This window comes from Haliotis cracherodii, unplaced genomic scaffold, assembly GCF_022045235.1.
Source record: "Haliotis cracherodii isolate W230 unplaced genomic scaffold, xgHalCrac1.p SCAF_1, whole genome shotgun sequence".
Classification (NCBI taxonomy): Eukaryota; Metazoa; Mollusca; class Gastropoda; order Lepetellida; family Haliotidae; genus Haliotis; species Haliotis cracherodii.
Window position 1 is genome coordinate 26,749,079 of NW_027266264.1, and position 25,463 is coordinate 26,774,541.

Consider the following 25,463-nt stretch of genomic DNA (forward strand, 5'->3'; position numbering starts at 1 on the left):
AGCTAGTGGACAAGCTTGCCTCGGGAAGATAGCTCCAACATGGATTTCGTTTTGTTGTTGACAATGTTTATGTGTTAATGATTAAATAAGCAGTCTGTGAAGTTATTACTTTTGGCGTATTTATTCATATGACCTTAAGTCAGTTCTTAAATAAAGTTATAACAATGGATATCCACAAACCTCTTCAAACAAGATTTGTTTATTTATAAAAAACGAAATGTTAATGATTATATATTTTATTCATGTTATTGCGCAGCATCGATTTCTAAGCTATTTCTTACTGAACTTGTAGCTGATGTCCTCATAACAGACACAAAGCAAGGAAGATCCTTACAGCTGTTATAATCCAACTTGGGTATCCATTCGGGAGACAATTTTCATATACAGTAGAACACGGATATAGCGAACAAACGGATACAACGAACTGTTAAAAAATCCCCGATTTATCTCCTGTACAAGTCATTGCTGCAATTACGTGTGTTGTGTTTTGTTTGTCGAAGACGGCGGACGTTTCCGAGCGAAAACGTATAAAACGAACAACGGATATAAAGAACTGATTTCTCTGGTCCCTTGTAGTTCGTTATATCCATGTTCTACTGTATTCGAGTTAGTGATCGTAGTTTTACGCAGCAATATTACAGCTTTATAGACTCCATTAAATACATGCACCGCTAACATTATGTCTGATTAAAAATATAAATATGACAGAATTGATAAAACCGGTTAATAACGAATTAGAGACTTGATAAAATTTCTATAATAAGTAAAGTGAAATATAGTGATAAAGATAAATATATCTCGAACTCAGACAACTCGAACTACCATTTAAGACAATGCAACTTAAACTATAACTGATGACCTGAACAAGGGATAACACGTTGTGGTTTTTTTGTGGGCCCGATCATGCAGATGACACACGTGAAGATCCGGGGTAGAATAGGTCTTCAGCAACCCATGCTTGCCGTAAAATGCGACTATGCTTGTCGTAAGAGACGTCTAACGGGATCAGGTGGTCAGGCTCCCTAACTTGGTTAATGCATGTCATCGTGTCACATATGCGTGGATCGATGCTCATGATGTCAATCACTGGATTGCCTTTTCAAGACTTGGTAACTTACAGCCCGCTGTCATACAGCAGAACTATTGCTGAGTGCGGCGTTAAACAACAAACAACAAACAAACAAAACATGGATTTGACGAGGTGCTGATGTCATTTTGCACGTGCTATACACTAAATACGAACGCAGATATACTGAATAACAAACAACAGCATTATCATAAATCACATATTATTGTCCCTATTTAATCTCTCACAGTGGGAATATACTGCTACCCTCCCATGTAGATCGCAAGAGACTAAAACGAAAGTTGGGTTGTTGCAATCACCTGCTGGATTCACAGTGAGTGAGTGAATATGGTTTTACCCCGCCTGTATCAATATTTCAGCAATATCACGACTGAATCATCAGAAATGGGCTTCAAACATTGTACCCATTTGGGGAATGGAACCTAGGCCTTCGGCGTGACGAGCGAACACTTTAACCACTGGGCTACCCCACCGTCACCTTGGATTCATAAGGCTTTGAAGGTATTTTGTTCATTCGTTGGTGCCTTTCTTTATTTATAGTGTCTTTAACATTTTGTTCCCCCAGACTAAATATTGAAAGTTTCAAACCCTTGTTTACGGAATGGATCGATGTTCATGCCGTCAACCACTTATTTACCAAGCCAATACTTTTTCCTGGTCAACTACAGATGGCTCTTCGGTCGTGAAAATGTTTTGACTGCAGCATAAAACGAATGAGTGAGTGAGTATGGTTTTACGCCGCTTTTTAGCCATATCCAAGCAATATCACGGCGGGGAATACCAGAAATGGACTTAACACATTGTACCCATGTCGGGAATAGAACCCGGGTCTTCGGCATGATGAGCGAACGCTTCAACCACTAGGCTACCCGACCGCAACAGCATAAAACGACATTCACTTACTCCCTCATGAGTGGCCAAAACTGAATATGTTTCCAATGTGATCGCCACAATGGCTCGCCCCTGACTAAGGGTTGGTAACTTTCTTGTATGTGGCGTCATACATCAACACGTAGCCTTCCTGCTCTTCAAACAGGTAACAGTTGCCGCTGGTGGTATATAACTTAAAATAGGAGCACTCCGTCACCACCTGGCACAGCAACATACATTTATGGAAAGTCATAGATGCCATAATTTCCGCCTTTCTGATTCCGTTTATCTCTGGAATTGGTTGATAGAGTCCTTGAACCGGGCATGTCGTTGCCATGGCAACCTGGTAGTCAAACGCCTTCGACGAGGGGGCAACTGAAAGATTCAAAGATCAATGTCAACGAAGGAACCGTCACATATTTGACGATAATTTTACGTCAGTCATATGAGTCAGTGGTAAGGTTCAAATCTCTTAAAATTAAAATATTGTTATTAAAGTTATTAGATATGTTTATGTGAGTTTCTAGGGCACTTCCTGGCAAAGAAGGGGAGTGTTTGGACGGTCTTTGATTACACGTGTCCAGTTACAAGAAACCCAGCTTGAATCAAATGAGTGCTCATGTTTAAATGTTACAAAATGATTTATGTTAACTCCACAACATGCCTTTCTGACACATTTTATCCTTTTCCCTAAAATGGGTGTTCTTATCCAATCCAAAATATGTAAGTTCGTGGGTATTATCTAATGCCGCTAAAGCAATATTGGTGGTGATATCAGAAATGGGCTTCACACATTGTACCCATGTAGGGAATAAAACCGGGTCTTAGGCATGACGAGCTAACGCTCTAACCACTCGGCTACCCCACCGTGAAAATTAATTCTTTTCAGTGTAATAAAATCACCAGCATTTTCATTGTTCAAGGGGTCCAGTGTCTAAGGCGCCGCAGTTCGCTTTCCAGGGTGGCATGTCAGAAACCTATGATCGTGGATTCGACACTATTATGTTTCTAGGTTTGTCAGCACCATACCAGTGATCGTGGTTTTAACCAAGGTGGTCTGAGACCTGCATTACGTTCCTCTCACATCGAGCTGACACGCCGTGAAATAACTGGAATATTGTATACTGGAATATTGTTTAAAGCGGCGTTAAACCAAATTCACTCACTCACTTCATCGTTCAGTTGTTCATATTTTTCTAAAACGGTTTAGGGTCAACTATTCTCATACTTACAGTCGTGGCTATATGGGTGAAATAATGCCGATCTTGTAATAAGTATTAACTCACTGATGCTCACTCATTTGAAACCAACATTCCACAATCTCCCTGTAGGAAAATAGACTTGTTTGACAATGAATAGCATCCTTGACATCAACACACAGACGAGGCCACTGATAAGACAAAAACATTATCCTGGTTTATACTGCTTGTGATGTGTTGGAGTAGGACGCCCTTTAAACATTACTTCCGTTATAAAACAAGTGGCCACATTAAGTCTTAGAGAATGACCCATGTAGAGGTGGTTTTGACCCTTGAATTACCCGTGAACGTGCCGAGAGCCGGGTTGGTCTTCTTTGTCGGCGATCGAGGAAGTATTTCGGTTAATCGAATCACAAACATGTCATACTCTAATGCCCCTACATCCAACCCTAACCCACTCCTTTAAATAATACATCTACACAGTTTGTTTTATGTCAGTCGGTGTTGATTACGTACGTACGTAAGTTACGTACAGCGCTACTGACGTCGATATGCATTCGTGATCAACTCGTGTTATTCCGGGACAAGCCGAATAGTGATTCGTGCCCCTCTCATGGCCATTTTTGCGACCGGGTTCCGTCTTAGTGCAAACGGGCATACCCAAAACAATTGTCAACTGTTTTCATGTTTTTAATGAACGTGCACAAGTGGTTTGATGCACTTAGCGAGTTAAGACTAGTTTTAATGCCGTATAGATATTGATTATCGATCAGATCGTCATAACTGGGCGCCGCCATTTTGTTTGAAGCAAATGCAAGAGATACGAGAGGTTGCATCTGGTTGGTCAGTAGGAGGGACATAAATAGAGAAATGGTCACGAAATTCCAACAAGGGTGGAAACTGGACTTATACAGTCATTTAACTCCCTTGCCTCGGAAAGATGTGTAATAATCGTTGTCCATTTTTCCCGTTTCATAAAAGCATTCAATCAGTGTGACATAAACATCATGTTCTTCAACTGTTAATCACATCGTCAACATACGACCTATTGACGCTTGTTGGCATATGTTCATGTGTGACACCCTACGTACCTAGGTGACCCTTCAATAATGACGCCAAGAATATGACCAGTTCCCCGTCATAAGTACGTGTCCAGGTAATTCAGCTATCTTAAATTCCCCCTGAATCACAGCTAAAGGAGGCCGACTAAAGTGTTGTGTGGGAGGAAACCCTAAAGTGACCGCTTTGGTGAAACCTACTTTCAAGACCTTTTAGACACCAACGAGCAGCGGATCCTGGTACGGCTATGGGACGCAACTCTAAACCACATGGCTACCCATGCGATACGGTGTTCGCATAGCGGGTTTCTTACCAGACCAACTTGCATTGAAGCCAAGGAAAGCGTTGGTATTGTCAGACGAAAACACGACCTTGTAATAGCTCACTGTTGTCATAACAACCCACTTGTAACGTCCACCGCTTTGTGTCTTCAATAACTTGTCGTCTGCGTCGTAGATCTGGAAGTAAAATCGAGTGAGTGAGTGAGTATTTGTTTTACGCCGCTTTTAGCAATATTCCAGCAATATCACGACGGGGGACACCAGAAATGGGCTTCACACATTGTACCCATGTCGGGAATCGAACCTGGGTCTTCGGCGTGACGAGCGAACGCTTTAACCACAAGGCTACCCGACCGCCCCTTGGGAGTAAAATCGAAGAGTTAATGTGAAGGGGTCTAATACGCCTTCGTATTTCTCCTGATGTGCTGGTGTGAGTTGTCCTATACGCATCTGTAGAGCCAATTGTCCGGATTTATTCAATCTCGAACTGGATATATGGCATTTCTATTTCGCATGAAATACTTTTAAGACCGTTTAGACACTGTCAAGGAGTCAGTAGACCGGGTTTAACACAACCAAAGATATCAAACGCTTTTCTCCGCGATCATAGTTTCACAATGTAAGTCTTCTTTTTATTTGCATCTGTTTGGGGGTCAAACTATAAAATTAAACATTAATAAAAAATGTATCACCTTTGCATTATCATTGTAAGGCGACAATATAATAACTATTCTCGGTGATCAGTGGTCATATTGTCAATATTTCAACCAGGCCATCAGGGCTAAACGTTGTCGTTGATATATGTAAACAATGTGAAGCATGTCCTCCATACAATTAACTGTGTTATTGTGATGGTAGTCGTTGTCCATTTTTCCAGTTTCATAAAAGCATTCAATCAGCGTGACACAAACATCATGTTCTTCAACTGTTAATCACATCGTCAACATACGACCTATTGACGCTTGTTGGCATATGTTCATGTGTGACACCCTACGTACCTAGGTGACCCTTCAATAATGACGCCAAGAATATAACCAAGTAATAAGTGATAGTTAATATGAATAAATACATAATCCTCTCCAGGTTCTCTATCAGCCATGTATCAGGACACTCATCCTTGTTGGATACCCGGTTTAAAACTTGGCTATGACAAGGGCGACAAAGACGTCAAGTGTTCTGGTTTCTTCCGCCTACAGGTAAACTATTGGTGGAAGACACATGGGAAATCAACTTACTTACTTACTTACTTTGGAGATTTAACGTGCGCTTTCCGACTAATGCGTATTTCGCACACGGGCCCGGCCAGGCCATTTAATGTGTTTCCGAAAGGGGCGAAAGTGGTGTGTGCAACCCAAGAGGGGGCTTTAGGGGTTGCTTATATAGAATTTTGGAATTTTGAGATTTGGAATAGATGCCGATGGGGTTGGGGAGGAGAACTAAGGGAGCTGGGTATGGTGGATGTTTGTTTGTTGATGTAATTTTGATTTGGTAGATTATAGTGTTTTTAGATGCGTTTTATTAGTTCCGTTTTGATTAAGAATACGCCTTAGGCCTTGAAGTTTTCTAGTTTATTTTGTAGGTTTAGTATTGCTTCTAGAGTGAGAGCCTTGTTTAGATTGAGGGTGGTTTGTAATGCGGTTCGATGTGTTAGGTAGTGTGTGCAGTGGATGAGTGTGTGTTCTGGGGTTTCTAGTTGTTTGCAGTGTGGGCAGTTACCTGTAGTATGTTTTTTAAATTTTCTTAGATGGTTATTTAGGTTGGTGTGTCCTGTTTGGGGTTTAGTGATTAAATCAAGGGTTGCAAGGTTAATTTATTGTTGCTATCTAAGCTTAGGTATGACAGGCACTCACTCGATCTTCAGTTGTTTACATCAGGTTTATTGCCAGGGCTCCTTGATTTTCATGCTTAATTTTGAACACTGTTTAAGATAAAACTATGAAAACATCAGTGTCATGCTCTGGGAGTACATGTTATTTCAGTTTATTTAAAATGCATGTATTCAGCTAACGAATACTGTTCTTTGGTATTTTGGGACGCAGGGAGGCGACAGAACTCTGTGGTTTGATGTAGAAGAGGAGGAACGTTGTGAGGCAGAACCAGACACTGTGAAATTATACATAAGAACTTAAGAGTTGTCATATTGAAACTGACATTCCTAAATCAGAAAATATATCTTTACAACATGAGAATCTTCCACTCAAGAAAATAGTTCTTAAAATGAAAGCAAATATTAATGAAGATGGTGATGGTGATGAAGATGAAGTACGATATTATACTGGCCTGCCTTCCTTTGTATCGCACCTTGCATTGTTCAATTATATATCGTTTGGAACAAGTCAACCGTCACATTCATCGCTGACAAAAGTGAGAAAGTTAATTATTACACTAATGAGACTCAGAATGAATTTACCCACTATTGACCTATGTTATAGGTTTGGTGTCAACAAAGCTACAAATTCAAGGAGATTTAATCAAGTTATGGGTGTCTTGTTCATCAATTTGAAACTACTTGTTTTCTTGCCTGATGGAGAAAATGTATGAAAAACAATGTCAATTGTATTCAGAAAGTATTTCGGACGCAGTGTCTGTTATTATAGATTAGTTTGAGGTTTCTGTTGACAGACCAGACTAAATCTGACATCTCGAACCCAGACTTGGTATGATACCGTAAAATATATCACTGGCATCACACACCAGGGTCCTGCAAGTTACATGTCTGAGGGATGGGAAGACGTGTTAGCGCTAAGTATTGGACACGTGATAGTAATTTCACTCACCATCGTCCACATACTGATAAAGTATTAGCAGATGGAGGCTTTGGAATTATTGGTTCTGGTAGAGCAGAGTTAAGGATTCCAACTTTTACACGAGGTAAACCGTCGTTAAGTGACACTGAAGTTGAGGAGACAAGAAAAATTGCCAATGTGAGAATTCATTTAGAAAGAGTGATTGGTTGTGTCCGTCAGAAATATATGATTCTGAGCAGCACGCATCTTCCCGAGGCAAGAGAGTCCACTAGCCTGTTTATCAAAGTCTTGTTCAGGCTTTGATTAAGGCTAGTGGACACGCATGCCTCGGCAAGATGAGCAGAATCGTTCCCATTGATTACCCGATGACAAAAATACTGATACTGTTCCATTACTTGATAAGGTTACTCATGTTTACTGTGCACTTAACATCATGTGTCCATCAGTTGTTCAGTGAAGGTTCACTACTTAGACTCACAAACTGTAAAATACATAAACAAAATGTCAAATGTGTTTAATGATTTCGTATTGAGGATCAGGAATACACCACCTTGACATGTTAAGTGATGACTTAAATCCCACAGTCTTGTGTTGCATCTGTAATACATCTGATTCAGACTAGACCATGTTCATTTTGTGTCAAACACCACTGTGGTTCAAACGAAACAATATTTTAACAATATGAATCGATAATTTCAGCATGGATGTATTATCATCATTCAACCAGATGATATAGTCATATCAGATAAAATTAATCGTTAAAGAAATTACATCATATTCAAGTGGGATTACTGATACTTCGTTTCACTCCGTGATTTAGCTGCAACCTTTCTAGAACAATTGTTAATATGTCTTAGACGAACTTGGCAGATCAACAGAAAATATTATATACATTTGACTTTAAATTATTGATCAAATGTACAATCTATTAAATGTAAGAATACATCTAATCTGAGCATGCTGGAAAATGGTAAGTGAGTTTTGTAGTTATAATTTGTACATATTGTATGCTCAACATAATATCACATGAATATCATTTTTAGAAAAGGTTTCGTTAAGGCATGGTTAGCCAGCTCCGTAACAGAAACAAGTTGCTTGATGAAAAGTAAACGGATCAGGTAATGTTACTGAAATCTATACATCACTCTTCACTATTGTTTTGCGTTTCGTAGTTTTATTATTTGTACAACAATCTTTACAAAACCATCTTTTGGTTTTCGTACAAGCCCAACACACTTGAAGTGAAACAACTCACTGTAAATCTTTATAAATCCAGAACTTCCATGCATCTTTAGGACATGTCCACATGTTGATCTATGTCTAACATACCACCGACACGTACAGTAAGCTGGAACATGAACGCTATGGTCGGATGGTCGGAAACATAGCGTCTCAGCATATGATGCGAGCGGTCGGGTAGCCTAGTGGTTAAAGTGTTCGCTCGTCGCGCCGAAGACCCGGGTTCGATTCCCGACAGGGGTACAATGTGTGAAGCCCATTCCGTGATATTGCGAAAATATTGCTAAAAGCGGCGTAAAACCATACTCACTCACTCAGCATATGATGCAAAGATACAGGGATTTAATAGAAAGGGTTGTAAAATTACTTTTGCAATGGAAGTTACAAAACATTTGTGTCTGCATGTCAATACGATTTAAGAAAAATTGCCGTTTTATATGGAAAGATATAGTTTTTCTCTTCGGTTTTACAGAATTGTTATTATTATACAGTTAGTTTGTTGTAGGGATATGACGTTGATGAAATTGCTAACACCTTTTTCATTTTCACTATGGATAATGCTATTATACATATCTACGTCGTCGTAACGTAACATCGAGAATTAAATTTTCTCTCAAAAACAATCTCATTTGAATTAGATCTAAACTCCGATGCGATAGCTCTCTACGTCAATATCTGCATACAGCTCCGTAGTATGTGGCGTCAGGTGAAACCTGTACGCCCATTCTAAATGAAGGATGTGTAAGTCCTTCATTCAATCAGACCTCAGCCTTCTTATTTGATGGTAATCCCTTCCGGGTTTTAGATTCCAAAGGATAGTGTGTATACAATATTAATATCCAATGTAACAAATTGAATATAATGACGCTACCTTATTTATCTTCATTCGGAATTTGTAGTTGCAGTTCGTTTTCGAGAAACAAAATCACATATCTGGCCTGAATGTTTTGCTTACTCGTACCCTGAATTTAGAAGCCTTGGTGCTTATTCACCTCACGCGATCTCCTCTCATTTTTTCAGCTTTTCATTTTTTAGCCTCTCGAGACCGTCTGAGTTTTCAGAACTCCCATCCCCTTCTTCACCGCCTGTCCACCCCTTTTACCCCGCGTTTACCAAATAAACTTAATACCTTGACAACATCATGGTCCTCCTCTGTGTGGAAGTCCTCAAAGACGAGTCTAAGTGTAGCCCCGGGGGTGACAGGTGCCAAGGTGTAGGTACACATCAGGTTATGGGGGTAGTCAGCCGGGTAGTTAGGGGACATGAATGTGCCCGAGTCGGCCACATGGTTCTCGGAACATGCTGAATGGGAAAGAATGAAAACACTACTAGTTATATGATTGTTTTCTTACAATGTCTCTCTGTGTGTAAATGGGCTGTAAATACATTGTATGCCAAATAATACTTCTAGCCGGACATGTCCTTTAGCCTCAAATAATATAACTACGGTAAACTACGCTTATTACGAACACGCTCTTAACGAACTGACGGATATAACGAACCGTTTTTGTGTCTCAGCCATTTGCTATGTATGTGCTGTATATATATGTTTTTAACGAACAACGGTTATAACGAACTAAAATTAGTGGTCCCTTTGAGTTCGTTATAATCGTAGTTTACTGAATACAATAATATGCTATAGTAACGAAAAGCTAGAAATGCCAAAGCGTATGGTTCTCAAGAGTGTGATGCGTTTCTTGATCAATGTTCATTTTGTAAAATAAATGACTTATGTTAGTTTCAACTATCATATTGAGCATTAAATTTCAAACATAAAAAAAACACCTTTCCAATGTAAGAGAAAGGGTAAATAACGTCGTAAAACGAGAGGGAATTGTAGTTAAAAGACACGAAAAAGATTCATATTCCCGAATCACATAATTCAAAACGTCAACGACGGAGATAAGTCATAGTCTCGATTATCTACTGAAACAGATTCGATTGGATGGAAAAGGAAAAAAAGTGATAAAAATGATCTGAAATATATCACTGAAATTCAGTAATGACACCAGGTGTCACGAAGGTAAGCATGTCCTGTTCTACCGGAAGCACCAGCTACTCACCCCACGTAAGACTGTCGATAACAGTCACGGCGCACACAACACGGAGATACACATCCATTTTATAAGTACCAAGATCTGATAGATGTCTGGTAGTGCTCAGTGACACATGCGAAACATTACGATTATAGATATAAGGACATACAGAAATCTATAACGCACCTGCTCTATTTGTTAGCTAGCAACTTCACTTCGAAGTCCGTGCGTTGTGAATAATCTACAGCTGTTTCATTGTGTGCAATGGGAATGTAATGTTCTCCGTTTTCTTCCCTTTTTCATTTTTCTAGAAGTTTTAACAATCGCATTAGTAGCTCTGAGGCAATTAAGCTAATTCTCTTTCTCATGGACGGGATCATTTAGACAAAGAGGGCGTGCTAGTGCTGCATAATTTAAGAAGTATTGTAAACCTTCAGAAACTGATCAGAATGTTCATACGAATGACTATTATTTTTTTAATTTTAACACTAGCACATATACTACTCAAAAGAAGTTAAAAAACAGCTGATAATTTCTTATTACCATTTGTAATCTGTCATGACGTGACATGGATATGAAAGAATCGGTTGCTCTTTAATAACTTTTGAGTAGTATATATTACTTACAACAAGCTAAGGGGTCACGGGTGGCCCAGTCGTCTAAGGCGCCGCGATTCGCTGTGCAGAGTTGTGTCCCTTGGGCACGACAGAAACCTATGATTGTGGGTTCGAATCCCGGTTCGCCCCGAATATGTTTCTAGGTTTGTCAGCACCATACCCGTGCTCGTGGGTTTCACCGAAGTGGTAAACGTCTTAGACCTGCATCACTTCGGGCTTTCCTCCCACATTAAGCTGACACGCCACGATATAACTGGAATACTGTTAAAAGCGGCGTTAAACCCACTCACTCACTCACTCACTCACTACAACAAGCTTAAAGGCATGAACGAGGAACGATCGTATCAGAGAGATTCTCAGAAAAAGCACATTGCCTACATTGAACATGTTTTGTTGATTTTCTAAGGAGCGGTACGCGAAGACAAACAAATTGTGAAAAGTATATCTTGGTAGTTTTCAAAAGTTCGAAATATTGGCCATACGTCATGTCAGAAGTTCATATATAACGGTAGTCTTTGTGGTGTGTTCATTCTTTGCATCATAACACCTTCGCTGTAGGGAGTGTTTTTGCATCGTGTATGGTGCTTTTTGCTGCACAGTAAGCAGGGTTTTCTTCTTGAAAATAGTGTCTGTTTACATCGAGGTACATGCAAAGAACTTCGCAAGCGTTTTTCATAGATCTTTAACATTTGGATCTCCGAGAAAGGACAATATATCCATTTCCATTAGATTCCCGGAACCTGCCACAGGGGTAGACTCCACTGCGCATGCCTAAAAGACAGGCACTTAATCATTTTTATATCAATACATTTTGTTAGCCTACCGTTATATTCACGGTACTGATGAAGGTATTTATTAATCATACTCAAATTCCACTACTTGTGACTCTAATACTCACCATACAGCTACCAACATGTTGGTCAAATAATATCAGGTGACTTCTCTTTTATTGACAACAACCTTCGACAATTAATCAAATATGGACCAAAATATCTTGAGCAGCCTCCTACCAATTGGGATCACCACTATAAAATCATTATGGGTGTTGTAGAAGCCTGTGCTAAAACATGGGCCACATGAGAAGAGGAAACTGTTGAATGTCTTTCTCAAAGGATCAATTAAGTGCGTGACGTTGTCATTGGTAAAATGAACAAACTGAACTACAGAATTGGAATTGAAATTCTGACCCGCCGGCTGTCATCAAAATTATGGCTGCCCTACATGAAAGTTGTGTAGTTGTTTCCACTGACAAAGTCTCAAAAGACATAACCATTATATGTAAGCAAACTACATTAATTGTTTGATTAAAGAACTTGGTATAAGGGACATATCAAATAACGCCACATACAAGGCCAGTATGTTAACTGAGGAATAAATCTGGCCAAACCATGAATCGGTACTATCAACATTTGACATGACTCTAAAACCTGAAGACATGTCCATTCCTCTTTTGTACTGGATTCCAATTATCCAAATCTGTCTATAAAGGTCCGGGGTGGAACAAATCCTCGGCAACCCATGCTTGCCGTAAGAGGCGACTAACGGTATCGGGTGGTCAGGCTCGCTGAAATGGAGGATGCATGTCATCGATCCCAATTGCATGGAACGATGCTCATGATGTCAATAACTGGATTATCTGGTCCAGACCCGATTATTTACAGATCGCCGTCATATAGCTGGAATGTGGTGTTTGAGAACAAACAAACTTAAAAGAAATCTAATAATTAGACTTTTGCAGCTGCAGTTAAAAGAGTATCTAGTTCCCAAACGAAACCCCAACCACCTAAACATACATATATTCCTTGAGGACTGTTGTCGTTTTGGTTAATTCATGTTTATGGAAATGATCAGCGTAACCCTAAGTGTGGATGTGCAGTCGGGTATATCAACCTCAAGTAAAACAATAATAGATCCATGGTGGTGATGAGGAAAGGAGGCTCATCCGTGACATTCATTATGGGGACTGTACATTGTACTTCCCCTGTTGGCAAGTGTAAGTTATAGAATGAATCAGTGGAACCGAGGCTGGAGGCCCAGCTGTACGAGCATGGGGGTGATGCTGACAGACCAAGGATCATGATCGAGGAGAACCTCGTATTCGAAGCAAACATCAATAGCTTCTGACGAGCCTAAAGAGGTCTGAAGAAATATAAATAAGTGCAATGTTGTATGATATAAACATTTAATGTTTCACTATTGTATGATGTACAGTTAATGTTTTACGTATATATGGAATGGCTCAATGGTAGTAATGTATTTGTGTATGATATATGAGACTCAAATAAACTAGAATGTGTTTTTACCCATAAAAGCAGATGTCTCCCTGCTCCATGTTTTGCTACATCAGTTCAAGTTGTTACTAGAAAGTTGTTTGCAAATCCGAAAGAAATACTAGTACAGATTCTGATTAATACATGTTTGTGTGTTTTTATTCCGGAAATGTAGGCCATCGGGACCATAATTCACAAACAATTCACAAATAATTCACAAACGATATATTGATGAAAGGCCTGCCTTTGTACATGCAAAACATCTCACATTAATACCATAAAATATGTATTGGACCTAGTTTCCATGCATGTTGGTTGTCACATATTTTCATGATACTTAAAGCGTTAACATGTCCTTTCACAACGCTAAATTCTCCTCCCATTCTCATACAAAGGACACATCAACAGAAAATGTTCTTCATCTTCGATAACTTTCTTTAAACAAGCATATTTAGATTTTAAACATAATCTTTCTTCGTACAAAATATTTTCCATCGTCTAGACTAAATAGTAAAAAATTATTTCCACAACGGAATGTGCTTAAGCATTTCTTGCATAACTGACTCTTAATATTTACTTGATACTGTTCTGGTTGTAGCACATATTTACACAGTTCATATAATCTTAAGTTTACTTTCCTATGTAAATTACAAAGCCAATTTTGACGTGACACATCTTTCAATCGCCGAGAAAAAGAAACTAAAATTATTTGCGGGCTTCCAACACCCTGATTTAACCAAATCTGATTTAATGCCTTCCAGCATTATCAAGACTTCGTGAAAGCAACATATTAAAACAAATTCTGGGGTACATATGGCATGGCATGGACAATAATTTTATCCAGTGGGATAAACATTTCATAACAGATATCATAACAATAGATATAACGTTTGCCAACTACATTTAAAAGGCACATTTCCCTGAAAGTATTGGGGTTTAATGCATCTCTGAAGCAGCATTGCAGTTGATGCCATGTGTACTCTTTATGGCAGACAAGACTATGAAGTTGTAACATTAGTATGGGCGATAGAATGATGTCTTATGCAGTTCCCTATTTTGATTTGTACCATATGTGCCCGTGGTTGTTTTTTTTGCCTCTGCATGTGTTTGTGATAGGTGCCACCGGTGGGACAGGATACACTCACCTTTTCGCGAACACCTGGTATTATCACTATTTAATAGTTATTCATAAACACATGGTCATGATACAGTCGAATCCGACTCTGCTTCTGGCAGAGATGTCTTATGAATATGGAGACGGTTGTGTCGCTTTTATTTATTTATTTATTTATTTATTTATTTATTTATTTATTTATTTATTTATTTATTTATTTATTTATTTATTTATTTATTTATTTATTTATTTATTTATTTATTTATTTATTTATTTATTTATTTGGATAATAGATGCATGTGCAATTAGATGTACCCATAATGAAAAATAACAAGAAGCTCAATGCCTAGTGGAAACACAAGAAATAAAGACAATTAAACATTGAAAATATGAAAAGGCAATAGTTAACATGTAGTTATTGCACATGTATAGTTTTTTTACAAACAAATTCATTAATTTGTGAGTTATGGCTTGGAAACGAAGACTAGAGTTGTTTGAGACTCCAAACTGTTTCCATTGAAACGTAACAAAATATATTTTAGAACAAATTCAAATAGCAAAATGCACCAGTTAAGCTGATGGGCAATGCATATGCCAAAGTTTGTTGAAACACATTGAACGGTTTTCAAGTTATGGTTCGAGATAGGACGGGAACGCCGACGCCGACGCGGGGGTGTCTGAGACATAAATGTCTATCTCTCTTTCTTCACATCAGCAAGGTACAAGGGTGATAATCGGCTTGAATCTGAATCATGCCCAACTCTGCTCATCCTGTTACAGAAGCTCCAACGTGAATGTTAGGCTTTGAATTGACTTTAGATTTGTCATCAGAGGCAACGTGTGATGCGCACTCGGGACTTCACTCGTTGATCTTTGCACGTTATTCGACTAAGTGATTAAACAGTATCCATTGATCACACCGTTAAAAATAGAATGACTATGTTTTGTTTATTGGCGAGGTATACCGGTACCTTCTACCTGCAAGTGTGTGTGGTCGGATAGATGCTGGCAGGTGGGCGCTTCTCCGTCTACTGACTGTTGTCTGCAGTGAAGACACGAGTACCTGCTTAATGTACCACCGAGGGCAGGAAATTGAATATATCGTTGTATGCAATACAACGAGGCCGAGATGACGATTAAACGTATGTTAAGGGTGTTTATCGTTATCTTGAAGAATCATCGAGGTTCAAGCTCTGCTGTTGTTTAAACAAAAACAAATCGACGTTTGCAAATTTAAAGTACCACATTCAAGTTGAAAACTCGACGGACCATGGTCCATTAAGAGCAGTTTCTTTAAACAAATTTGCATTGTTTTCCGTTTCCTATGACAATAGTTCCAGTATTCAACGTCAGAACAATGTGTAATTTTGTCGGTGTCTTAAGACATTGGTTCCTTGTATTCCTGGTTTCAGTGCAGTGGTTCCAAGCTACCACTGTCCTATGATTCCCAGTAATCAATATCCTAGGACAGCAGTTATCAGTTAGCATTTTCCTGTGTGTTAATCAAGCCTTTGAGGAAGTGTACACTTTGATAAGATGAGTTTGAGAATGACTTGAGTTTTACGTCGTCGTCAGCAGTACCAGAGCTGTACCATGTTGGCCGCCTAAGTAATAATACACCCACAACAAGGAAAGCAATAGAACAGTAACGCTGTTCCCTGCCGTCATACTACGGCGATACGACCCGTGAAGATCCGGGGTAGAATAGGTCTTCAGCCACCCGTGCTTGCCGTAAAAGGCGACTATGCTTGTCGTAAGAGGCGACTAACGGGATCGGGTGGTTAGGCTAGCTGACTTGGTTGATGCATGTCATCGTATCCCAATTGCGTGGATCGATGCTCATGATGTCAATCACTGGATTGTCTGGTCCAGTCTCGATTATATACAGACCGCCGTCATATAGCTGGAATATTGCTGAGTGCAGCGTTAAACAACAAACAAACAAAACTACGGCGATTTAGTGTGCATGAGTGGGTGAGGGTGAGTTTATACCGTTTTCAACAATCCCCCCCCCCACACACACACACACTGGGTGCATCACGGCCTCCGGTCTACCACGAATTGCTTTTGTAAATCAGTGAGCGAACATAATTGATCGTTATGGTCATTAAAAAAACATGAATGACGGAACATTCGGTGTGGTTGCTTTGGCATCTTAATGGTAACAATCCTAAAAATTCATAAAAAATGACATCAGGTTCTCAACACCTCTATTGTTTTTTAACAGTTTATTATATCAACATATCAATGATGGACGTCACTATGTGCGCTAGGGTGAACCTGAGACTACGGGTCATAAAGCATGATGAAGCGCACTGCCCTAGAGTGTTCTAGGTGTTCAGTGTTCAGTGTTCATCATTCCCTCACTTAGCAGAACGCGTGCGGACGGAAATAAACACACATGTGGTTGTATATCATGGCAAAGAAATAGTGGTTCATGACATTTTAAGACAATGACATAATACGTTTATCTGTAGTTTTCGGGTTATATCGAAAGGTGTACACATGCACATAGCCCCTTTTTCTTCCTCTGCACAGTCCCTGGCGATATCTGTCTCCGTCGTCTTTGAACAAATATACAGGTAACAGATTAACACAGATCTGACAGGTACCATGGATCGGACTGTCATTGACCCATCTTGCAAACACAGGTACCATGGATCGGACTGTCACTTACCCATCTTGCAAACACAGGTACCATGGATCGGACAGTCATTGACCCATCTTGCAAACACAGGTACCATGGATCGGACTGTCATTGACCCATCTTGCAAACACAGGTACCATGGATCGGACTGTCACTGACCCATCTTGCAAACACAGGTACCATGGATCGGACTGTCATTGACCCATCTTGCAAACACAGGTACCATGGATCGGACTGTCACTGACCCATCTTGCAAACACAGGTACCATGGATCTGACTGTCACTGACCGATCTAGCTAACACAGGTACCATGGATCGGACTGTCACTGACCCATCTTGCAAACACAGGTACCATGGATCGGACTGTCATTGACCCATCTTGCAAACACAGGTACCATGGATCGGACTGTCACTGACCCATCTTGCAAACACAGGTACCATGGATCGGACTGTCACTGACCCATCTTGCAAGCACAGTTAAAAAAGGTATAACGTGAGACTTCAATGAACCGAACCCAGTATGGGGCACAGCTGTATTTTATGTGAGCTTCCATAACTTATACTGCTTCAATGGTTTGCCCAGATCAAACAATGCCTTGTTGGGACGCATCACGGTGTCTGGATGCTCTTTGATGCTGCTATGCCTTCACCACTGTTGTCATTCAGAAAAGACTACGCTGCAAGCATAAGTGGCTCTGTTGATTCATCGTCTGTACACAACGTCTTGTGAAATGCGAATTTCCCAACGTCCTGTGTGATATCTGAACTTTTGTCAGATCACTGCGGCTGCAACGTTCATCCAGAATGACTTTATCGACGTAGCTGTAAATATCTGTCACTATAGCCCATGGTGTCTTCACGATATTATACTGAAAAGACAAGCGCAAAACGATATACTAGTATAAATATATATCTTCATTGCCAAACATTGTATTTACTACTAGTGTGATTATGTGTAACGAGTAAACGTATTTGACTTGCGTCGCTTTGGGATTTCCTACTATATCAAATTGACACGCGGCTATATAATTGAAATTATACTATTCTCAGCGGCGTCAAATCAAATTCAATCACTCCAAATAGCATAACAACTGAGCCTCACCATGCCGCTTTGCCGCTTGGGGGGTCTCCCTCTGTCAATATACGAATAAGATATTCTCCCTCGTGCGCCTGCGCAACGTAGTAGGGAACAATGAAATAACTTCCAGGTTCGAGGTCAAAGCGTGTATTCACTTCCCGCATTTCCGGTTTTCCCTCAACCTCGCCAATCAGATGAAGTTTGGAAATGTGTCGTTTCTCATCTCGATCGGGATTCTTGGTCTGAAAACAAACACAACGTCTTTAAATCACCCTGCTACGTTATCTGATCGTTATTGATCTCACTGAAACCGAAACAAAATGTCGAACCTCTTACCTTGTAAATACAAAAGCCAACTGGAACAAGGAGACTGTTAGCAGTGGAGGGGCCATGACGATAATCTTGGAGGACTGATATCAGCACGTGACGTTTATTTTGCATGCCGGGAGATATGATGTCATCAGATACGTCTGCGCGTGACACGTGGAACAGGATCCGAGGACTTTTGGAATGAGCTTCGATGTTTGATCTGGATACGCCTTTCCGGTTTTCTGATGAATAGAGCAGTGCGTGTGATTACTTACCAAAAATATCATCCTTGATTATCGGGTGTAAAGAGTGTATTATATCGCCAATCTAAATAGTGATCAATAATATACTGAAGTGGATAAAGGAGGAGGCGGGTTTTTATGAGACAAGGCTTGTTTGTTTGTTATTTAACGCCGCATTCAGCTACATCCCTGCTCCATGACGACGGTCTCAAAGTCACCATCCTCCCATGGCAAGGGCGTTAACTGACTCTAAAAGTCTAGTTTCCACCCTTGCCGAATTAGGCTGGAATTTCTGGGTTCGATCGTAGCGCCACCAGTGACTAATACGAGTTTACATTGCCGTTTACATGCCGCCGTTGTATGGCAGGAATATTGGTGGGTGCGACGTTACGCAACAAACAAACACTTACTCCTTTAAGAAAACTGTGTGAGTAGTTGGTGCTACTGGTAAAGCAGCACATATACTTTTCATCACCTTTAACGCCCAGTGGAATCTATTTCTGCAGATAATCGAGACTGAATATTGTCTGTTAATATGTAAACAATACCCACTTGACCACTTGTCCTTGTACTCCAGAATGTTCCGCCACCTTCCATGAGCTCTGAAAAAGTCGGCTTTTGTTGCTAAAAAGTTTATTTGCGTAAGTGAACTCAGTGATCCCGTTGAATGGTTGCGTGGCAACGGAGCACTCTGGGGTCGGCAACTGTCGTCCACCGAGAGTGCAGTTCGTATGTGGAGCGATATTTCAGACGAGCTGTAGGGTTCAGAGTGAGTCACGAAACTGCCCACCCGCTTGTGTCTCTTGTCTCCATCTACGGGGACCGGGCCGGGGGACTTGCACATCCACGGATTCGACTGTCTTCTGATACTTTCTGTTGGCGATGCAACCCCTCGCAGATCCGGGGGCAGACTCGTCTTTCTTTCTTTCACTTGAGGTGATCCCTTAGGAACTGATCTTGCATGTTTTTCTGTAATTCTTCTTTTGTCGTCTGCTTTTAACCGCTCTTTTGTACAGTCAAGAACAACAGTCCTGTCAATATCTGGAATGTCCATACCCCCACTACAGTTATTCACAGAAGGCGGCTTTTTCAGAAGCTTCACTTTGTTTGAATTTGGTCGGGAGTCACAAAAAATCTTAATTTCTTGTTCACCGGGAGAGGGCGACCTTTCAAAGTTGATCCATGGGCGGTTCTGATTGCCCATCATAAACTTATTCCGATCTTTACCTAAAGGAAAGTCGTTGTCAAGAGAATAGTTTCTGCCAACAGTGAGCCCTTCGTAATTAAACGCCTCAGTGCTGCTGATGATCACAAGCCCTCCGAAATTACACCGGAAGTCATCCACAGTTAACCAATATTCATCATCCTCCTTCCGGGATAAAGGTCGGTACTTCTCCTTGAACTCTGCCGTGACGGTATTCCAAGAGTTGGAGTCACTGTAAACATAAACATCGGCTAAATGAATGAGCGTTAATGATTGTTCGCAGTATCAAACGTATTGCGCTTGGTTGATATAGTGTGTCATCGTACACCAACGGCATGAATGGTTGCTTATAATAGCTAGCATTGAATTGTCTGGCCAATACAAGATTCGATTATTAACTGGCTGCTAGAGTGTGGCGTTAAGAAACAAACAAAAGTTGTCTGTGTTAGATTACACGGTGCTGTTCAAAGCTAGGGACTGTTAATTTAATATTGGTGTGTGTGTGTGTGTGTGTGTGTGTGTGTGTGTGTGTGTGTGTGTGTGTGTGTGTGTGTGTGTGTGTGTGTGTGTGTGTGTGTGTGTGTGTGTGTGTGTGTGTGTGTGGTGGGGGTGGGTGGGGGTGTGGGGGTGAATAGAGGGTTGCCATAAGAAACAAGACAGTGAAAGGGGGTGACGCACTTTGTATTAGGTATGAATTGAAACATTATTATCGGACTGGATGTTTATTATTGGGAGAGGAGGTGGGGCCATGGTAAAATGTTACAAATTAATGGGGATCAGTAAAATACGATACAGTCATAAGATCAATCTGAACCACACTTACGCCATTCATTCAAACATACAACAACTGTAAAGTCAATCCAAACAGTCAGCTTCTCAGGCCCTTCTACGAGTCTCAGAGACTGCAATGCCACCTATTCTATGACACATTAATTTGGGAACTCACTTATCGGAGTATTTTCCATGCCATTTTGGCTCCTTGGGAAACGGGCACCTGAGTCTGAGCATCTCGAGCAGACGCCCGTCTGTGCTGGGAAACTGAAACATATACCAAAATACATTGAGAGGATCATAGGCCCTGTTTCATACACTGAAACTACCTTCGCTACCTTTACTGTCGATGCCTTGGCTACCGTTATGCACTACCGTCTCTACCTGAGTGCACTATCGCTACTTTCGTCCCTTTTATGCACCACTTTCATTACCTTAATGCACTATCGATACCCATTCGTCACCACTCGCATGTTTCCGTAACCTACAACAAGGCTCGTCCGTCTCTCAAAGGCCATGTGTCGAAACGGCGCAATCTAGAGTATTTAAATTGTTTTTAGCAATATCCGTGGGAAAATGTAGATTGTCAGTTCCATACTTCAGTGTATACAGATAACAGAAATGTGATATATATACTAAACAGCATTGAAAACGCACCACCACGAAAAAGGATGTATTTTTATCTGGGCTTAAGTCATATGAAAATATATAATTGAATGAGTAATATACGACGTTCTGGACGAAGCATGAAGAAGAACAGCTCGTCAAAACACGTTCCTAAATCTTTTGTGAGCGACATCGCCAAAACGCAACAAATTGCGTGCACATCATGGAAAACGTGTTTTGAATCACGGGAAGCATGCAGAATAGGGCTATAAAAGACAGACTTTTAAAAGCCACATCACTTGTTGCTGCAGACGTAAAGGGTACTGACACAAGAAATGCCAAGATTAACAGCAGAGGAACTTGAACGTGCCTTGGTCATGCTTCAAGATGCTACGTCAAGTAGAGTCGTTGCACAACGGTTTCAATGCCATCATTCAACAGTCCTCAGGCTACTGAGCAGATACCAGCATACAATAACCACCAGAGATCGACCACGTCCGGGTCAACGTCGTGTAACTACACCACCTCAGGATCGCCATATTGTTCGTCGGTATCTTCGTACACTTCCAGCTACCAGGACTGCAGCAACCGTACAAGGCCGACGGGGTTTGATCAGCGCTGACACCGTACGTCGACGTTTCCGCTCTGCAAGGCTACGTATGTTGGACCCATACTCACTGATCGATATCGAAATGAACGTCTGCGTTGGGCCAAAAGGCATCGTCATTGGCGATTGCGGCAGTGGCATGGTGTGTGGTTCTCTGATGAGTCCCGTTTTCATTTACGGAATGCTGACGGTCGACTGCGGGTGTGGCGTGGACGTGGAGAACGTTACCACAATGACTGCGTTGTACAGACACATCGATGGGGGGGGGGGGAAGTGTCATGATGTGGGGCGGCATCAGTCATAATCATCGAACAGAGCTCCATGTTTGTCGTGGAAGAGTTAATGCCCTTTACTACAGGAATAACATATTGGCAAATCACATCATCCCATTCTTTCATCAGCACCAGGATATGCACACCTTCCAGCAAGACAATGCAAGAGCGCACACAGCACGTGTTTCAACACAGTACCTAGCGAACAATAATGTGCCTCTGCTTCCACGACCAGCCCTGTCACCCGATCTATCGCCAATTGAACATCTACCTTGGTCAACGCCTCTCACGTCGTCCGCAAGTACAGAACCTGAGAGAACTTGAAGATACACTACGTCAAGAGTGGAATGCCCCAGAACACTATTCGCAGACTTATTCGATCAATGAGAAGACGTTGCATGGCCTGTGTTGCTGCCATTGGCGGACATACCAGATATTGACTTTTCATTTTAACCCTATGTGTCTTCCTTACACTGATGACGTTATGTAATTACTGTGTGGTATTCCTGTTTCCTCTGTCGTCTTTCTTAATAATCCGTCTATGTCTGTTCTAATTATAATCGGTCATTGCTCAAGCTGTTTTTGTAATATTTCAAGATTTATTGCTGGTGCGTTTTCAATGCTGTTCAGTATAAATATTGATGTTGTTTCTTGCAGGGCTATGTTGGATGTACACTATGATTCAAATGTACACGTGCGTTTATTTACATTAAGGAAATGGCTCACTTGACTGCGACATCCGTTTCTTTGAGCTATAACTAGATCTGGCTTTTAAAAACGAAATTCCGTGTCCCTTTGTATATAATACCAAGAACTGAAAATGTATTAAATTAATTCAATAATCAAGATTTCAAAACAGATTTCTATCAGACTCACATTGTGATACTGAGTAGCGGTCATTTGGGTCATTGGCGATTTTCACAAATTTGATTGTAACAAACTAAGATAGCCAATGCTCCAGTAAAGACTTTTAAGAAGTAGCTTTCATACAGGTTAATAAAATACATGTACAGCAATATTAAAATTTGTAAAATGAACTATATAAAGATGGCTGAATTTGCTCGGGTCGTTCATATTTTTTCATTATATTCAATGACCATGTCAAAAGTATTTAACCGAGGTATTATAACGTGTAGGTTGGGAGAACGGGGGATACTGATTTATTCTGTCTGAAGTTCTAGGGTATTAATTTAATTACGCCAGCTACTACTGACATATAAAGAGACACTCCACTTCTATAACTAATGATGTGTATCTTCGCTTTATTAGATATTAACGGTTGGATTTGTTATTGTGGATTATATCAAAGTTAGAGCAGTGGTAATGTATTTAAAACAACTGCGTTGCAAATTTTATATTATTATTATATATATATATATATATATATATATATATATATATATATATATATATATATATATATATATATATATATTGGTAATTATCTGGTTCTCTAAGATACCCCTACACACACGTCTGTGTTGTGTCAGATCTGTGCCACGCACCTTCATTGCATGAACACTTGATAACTGTAAAAATACTTGTTGCTTGGAAAAAAAACGATTCCTCGATAAATATTCATAACTATCTGATGGTTTGTAAATCAAATAATAAACGCAAATATATATGATATTCGAACGAATTATTTCGAAACTTGTAACAGAAATCTCACGATGTAAAGAAAGCTATCGTAAAACTACGAGAAAGTGTTAAAGAAAATTTAATGTAATAAATATTATGTCTTTTAAATGACCCTAATGGCGTAGATGTATTCTGGTTTATTAAGCCTGTGAGAGACTAGTATGATGCACCCACACAATTTGATCAGACAAATACCAACTTTACCAAAGCTATTTATGGTCACCAGCACATGTATTACACTCTTAGTGTGAAGCCCATTTCTGGTGTCCCCCGCCGTGATATTGCTAGAATATTGCTAAAAGCGGCGTTAAACCATACTCACTCACTCACTCACTCACTCACTCACTCACTCACTCACTCACTACACTCTGTTACATTAGTTACTTAGTTGTAAGTCTTCCTTTTTGCGTAAACTTAAACGAGCTTTGAATATTGAAACTTGTTTGTTGTTTAACGTCGCACTAAGCAGTAGTCCACCTATACGACGGCTGTTCTTGCATTGTATAGTCTACACTTCACCAGACAAACCAGCGATTGATATTGTGAGCAACGGTCCACGCGCTCGAGTTACGCTGGTACGCAATCATCCAAGCTTCCGATTCTGTCCTCTTCCGACAAGCATGGACTCCTCGCTCGGTTTGAATATTTACATGGTCTCATTACATTGTTGGTATATGTTTAGAAATACTTCTATACATCTCTAGACATTGTGGATTTGATATTCCTTTATAATGTTATTGTAATTAATTCATATAAAATAAGTGTACTATTTGTTTAGGCTGTCCATGAAAGGAGAGGTTGTCATGAAATAAATTAGTATTAAAGAATGTCGTTTCAAGAATTAATAAGACATGTCAAATTTGCTACAATGACCATGTCTTAGAAATTCATTGTCGAAATTACTTCAATCCGAAAAACACCAGTCAGTTTTCGTCCTCTAATTTGTTTTTAATGCCTTATTTAAAAATTAATAAATTGCAAATAAAAGATAAACACCTGAGAAAGAATGAGTTGGATGGCTTGCCAAATATACTTTTGTACATAAGAATGCATGTATGTTAGTATCAGAGAGGTTAAATACTTTTACAACAGGAATAAGCGAACGCTGTTGTAATACATACGTCAATGTTACAAGACGCGGGTAGAATACGAGTTATCGTTCTTGTTTGAAGTCATTTCTCGTGTTCGTACGCCAATATGGAAACCTTCGAGAGGGGCGCGAGTCCACCATGAGTTGGTGACCAATGTATGGAACCCTTCGCTACATATATGCGCTATTACGCTACCTATACACAACTATATTATACACAACCTTCGCAGCGTTTTGGCACTACCTTATATACCATTATGCACGACCGTCTCTACCTTGATGTACTATCGCCGTCTTCACTACCTTATCAACTATATTTCCTACCTCTATGTACTATCGCTGTCTTCACTACCTTATCAACTATATTTCCTACCTCTATGTACTATCGCTGTCTTCACTACCTTATCAACTATATTTCCTACCTCTATGTACTATCGCTGTCTTCACTACTTTATCAACTATATTTCCTACCTTTAT

The 25,463-nt window shown here is 40.1% G+C and overlaps 2 protein-coding genes and 1 pseudogene across 2 annotated transcripts in view; 1 reads left to right on the plus strand and 2 right to left on the minus strand.

Annotated features, from left to right (window-relative positions):
* Positions 1 to 2,054: 2,054 nt before the first annotated feature.
* Positions 2,055 to 10,603, minus strand: LOC139455027 (neuropilin-1-like). The gene is made up of 4 exons (XM_071236616.1): positions 10,546 to 10,603; positions 9,612 to 9,784; positions 4,529 to 4,673; positions 2,055 to 2,332 (listed from the first exon to the last, which is right to left on the minus strand). The coding sequence occupies exons 1-4, from the start codon at positions 10,601 to 10,603 to the stop codon at positions 2,055 to 2,057; spliced, it is 654 nt and encodes a 217-aa protein (XP_071092717.1).
* LOC139470727 (uncharacterized) lies at positions 4,917 to 7,700 on the plus strand (annotated as a pseudogene).
* A 7,266-nt stretch (positions 10,604 to 17,869) lies between the features above and the next one.
* LOC139462513 (uncharacterized) overlaps positions 17,870 to 25,463 on the minus strand; it is a 28,129-nt gene continuing 20,535 nt past the window's right edge. The window contains exons 6-10 of the mRNA XM_071244289.1: positions 20,946 to 21,037; positions 19,348 to 20,231; positions 18,581 to 18,795; positions 18,269 to 18,486; positions 17,870 to 18,035 (exon numbers count right to left, since the gene is read on the minus strand). Coding sequence (XP_071100390.1) covers positions 18,023 to 18,035; positions 18,269 to 18,486; positions 18,581 to 18,795; positions 19,348 to 20,231; positions 20,946 to 21,037 — 1,422 coding nt within the window. The 3' untranslated portion in view covers positions 17,870 to 18,022. The remainder of the gene's footprint in view (positions 18,036 to 18,268; positions 18,487 to 18,580; positions 18,796 to 19,347; positions 20,232 to 20,945; positions 21,038 to 25,463) is intronic.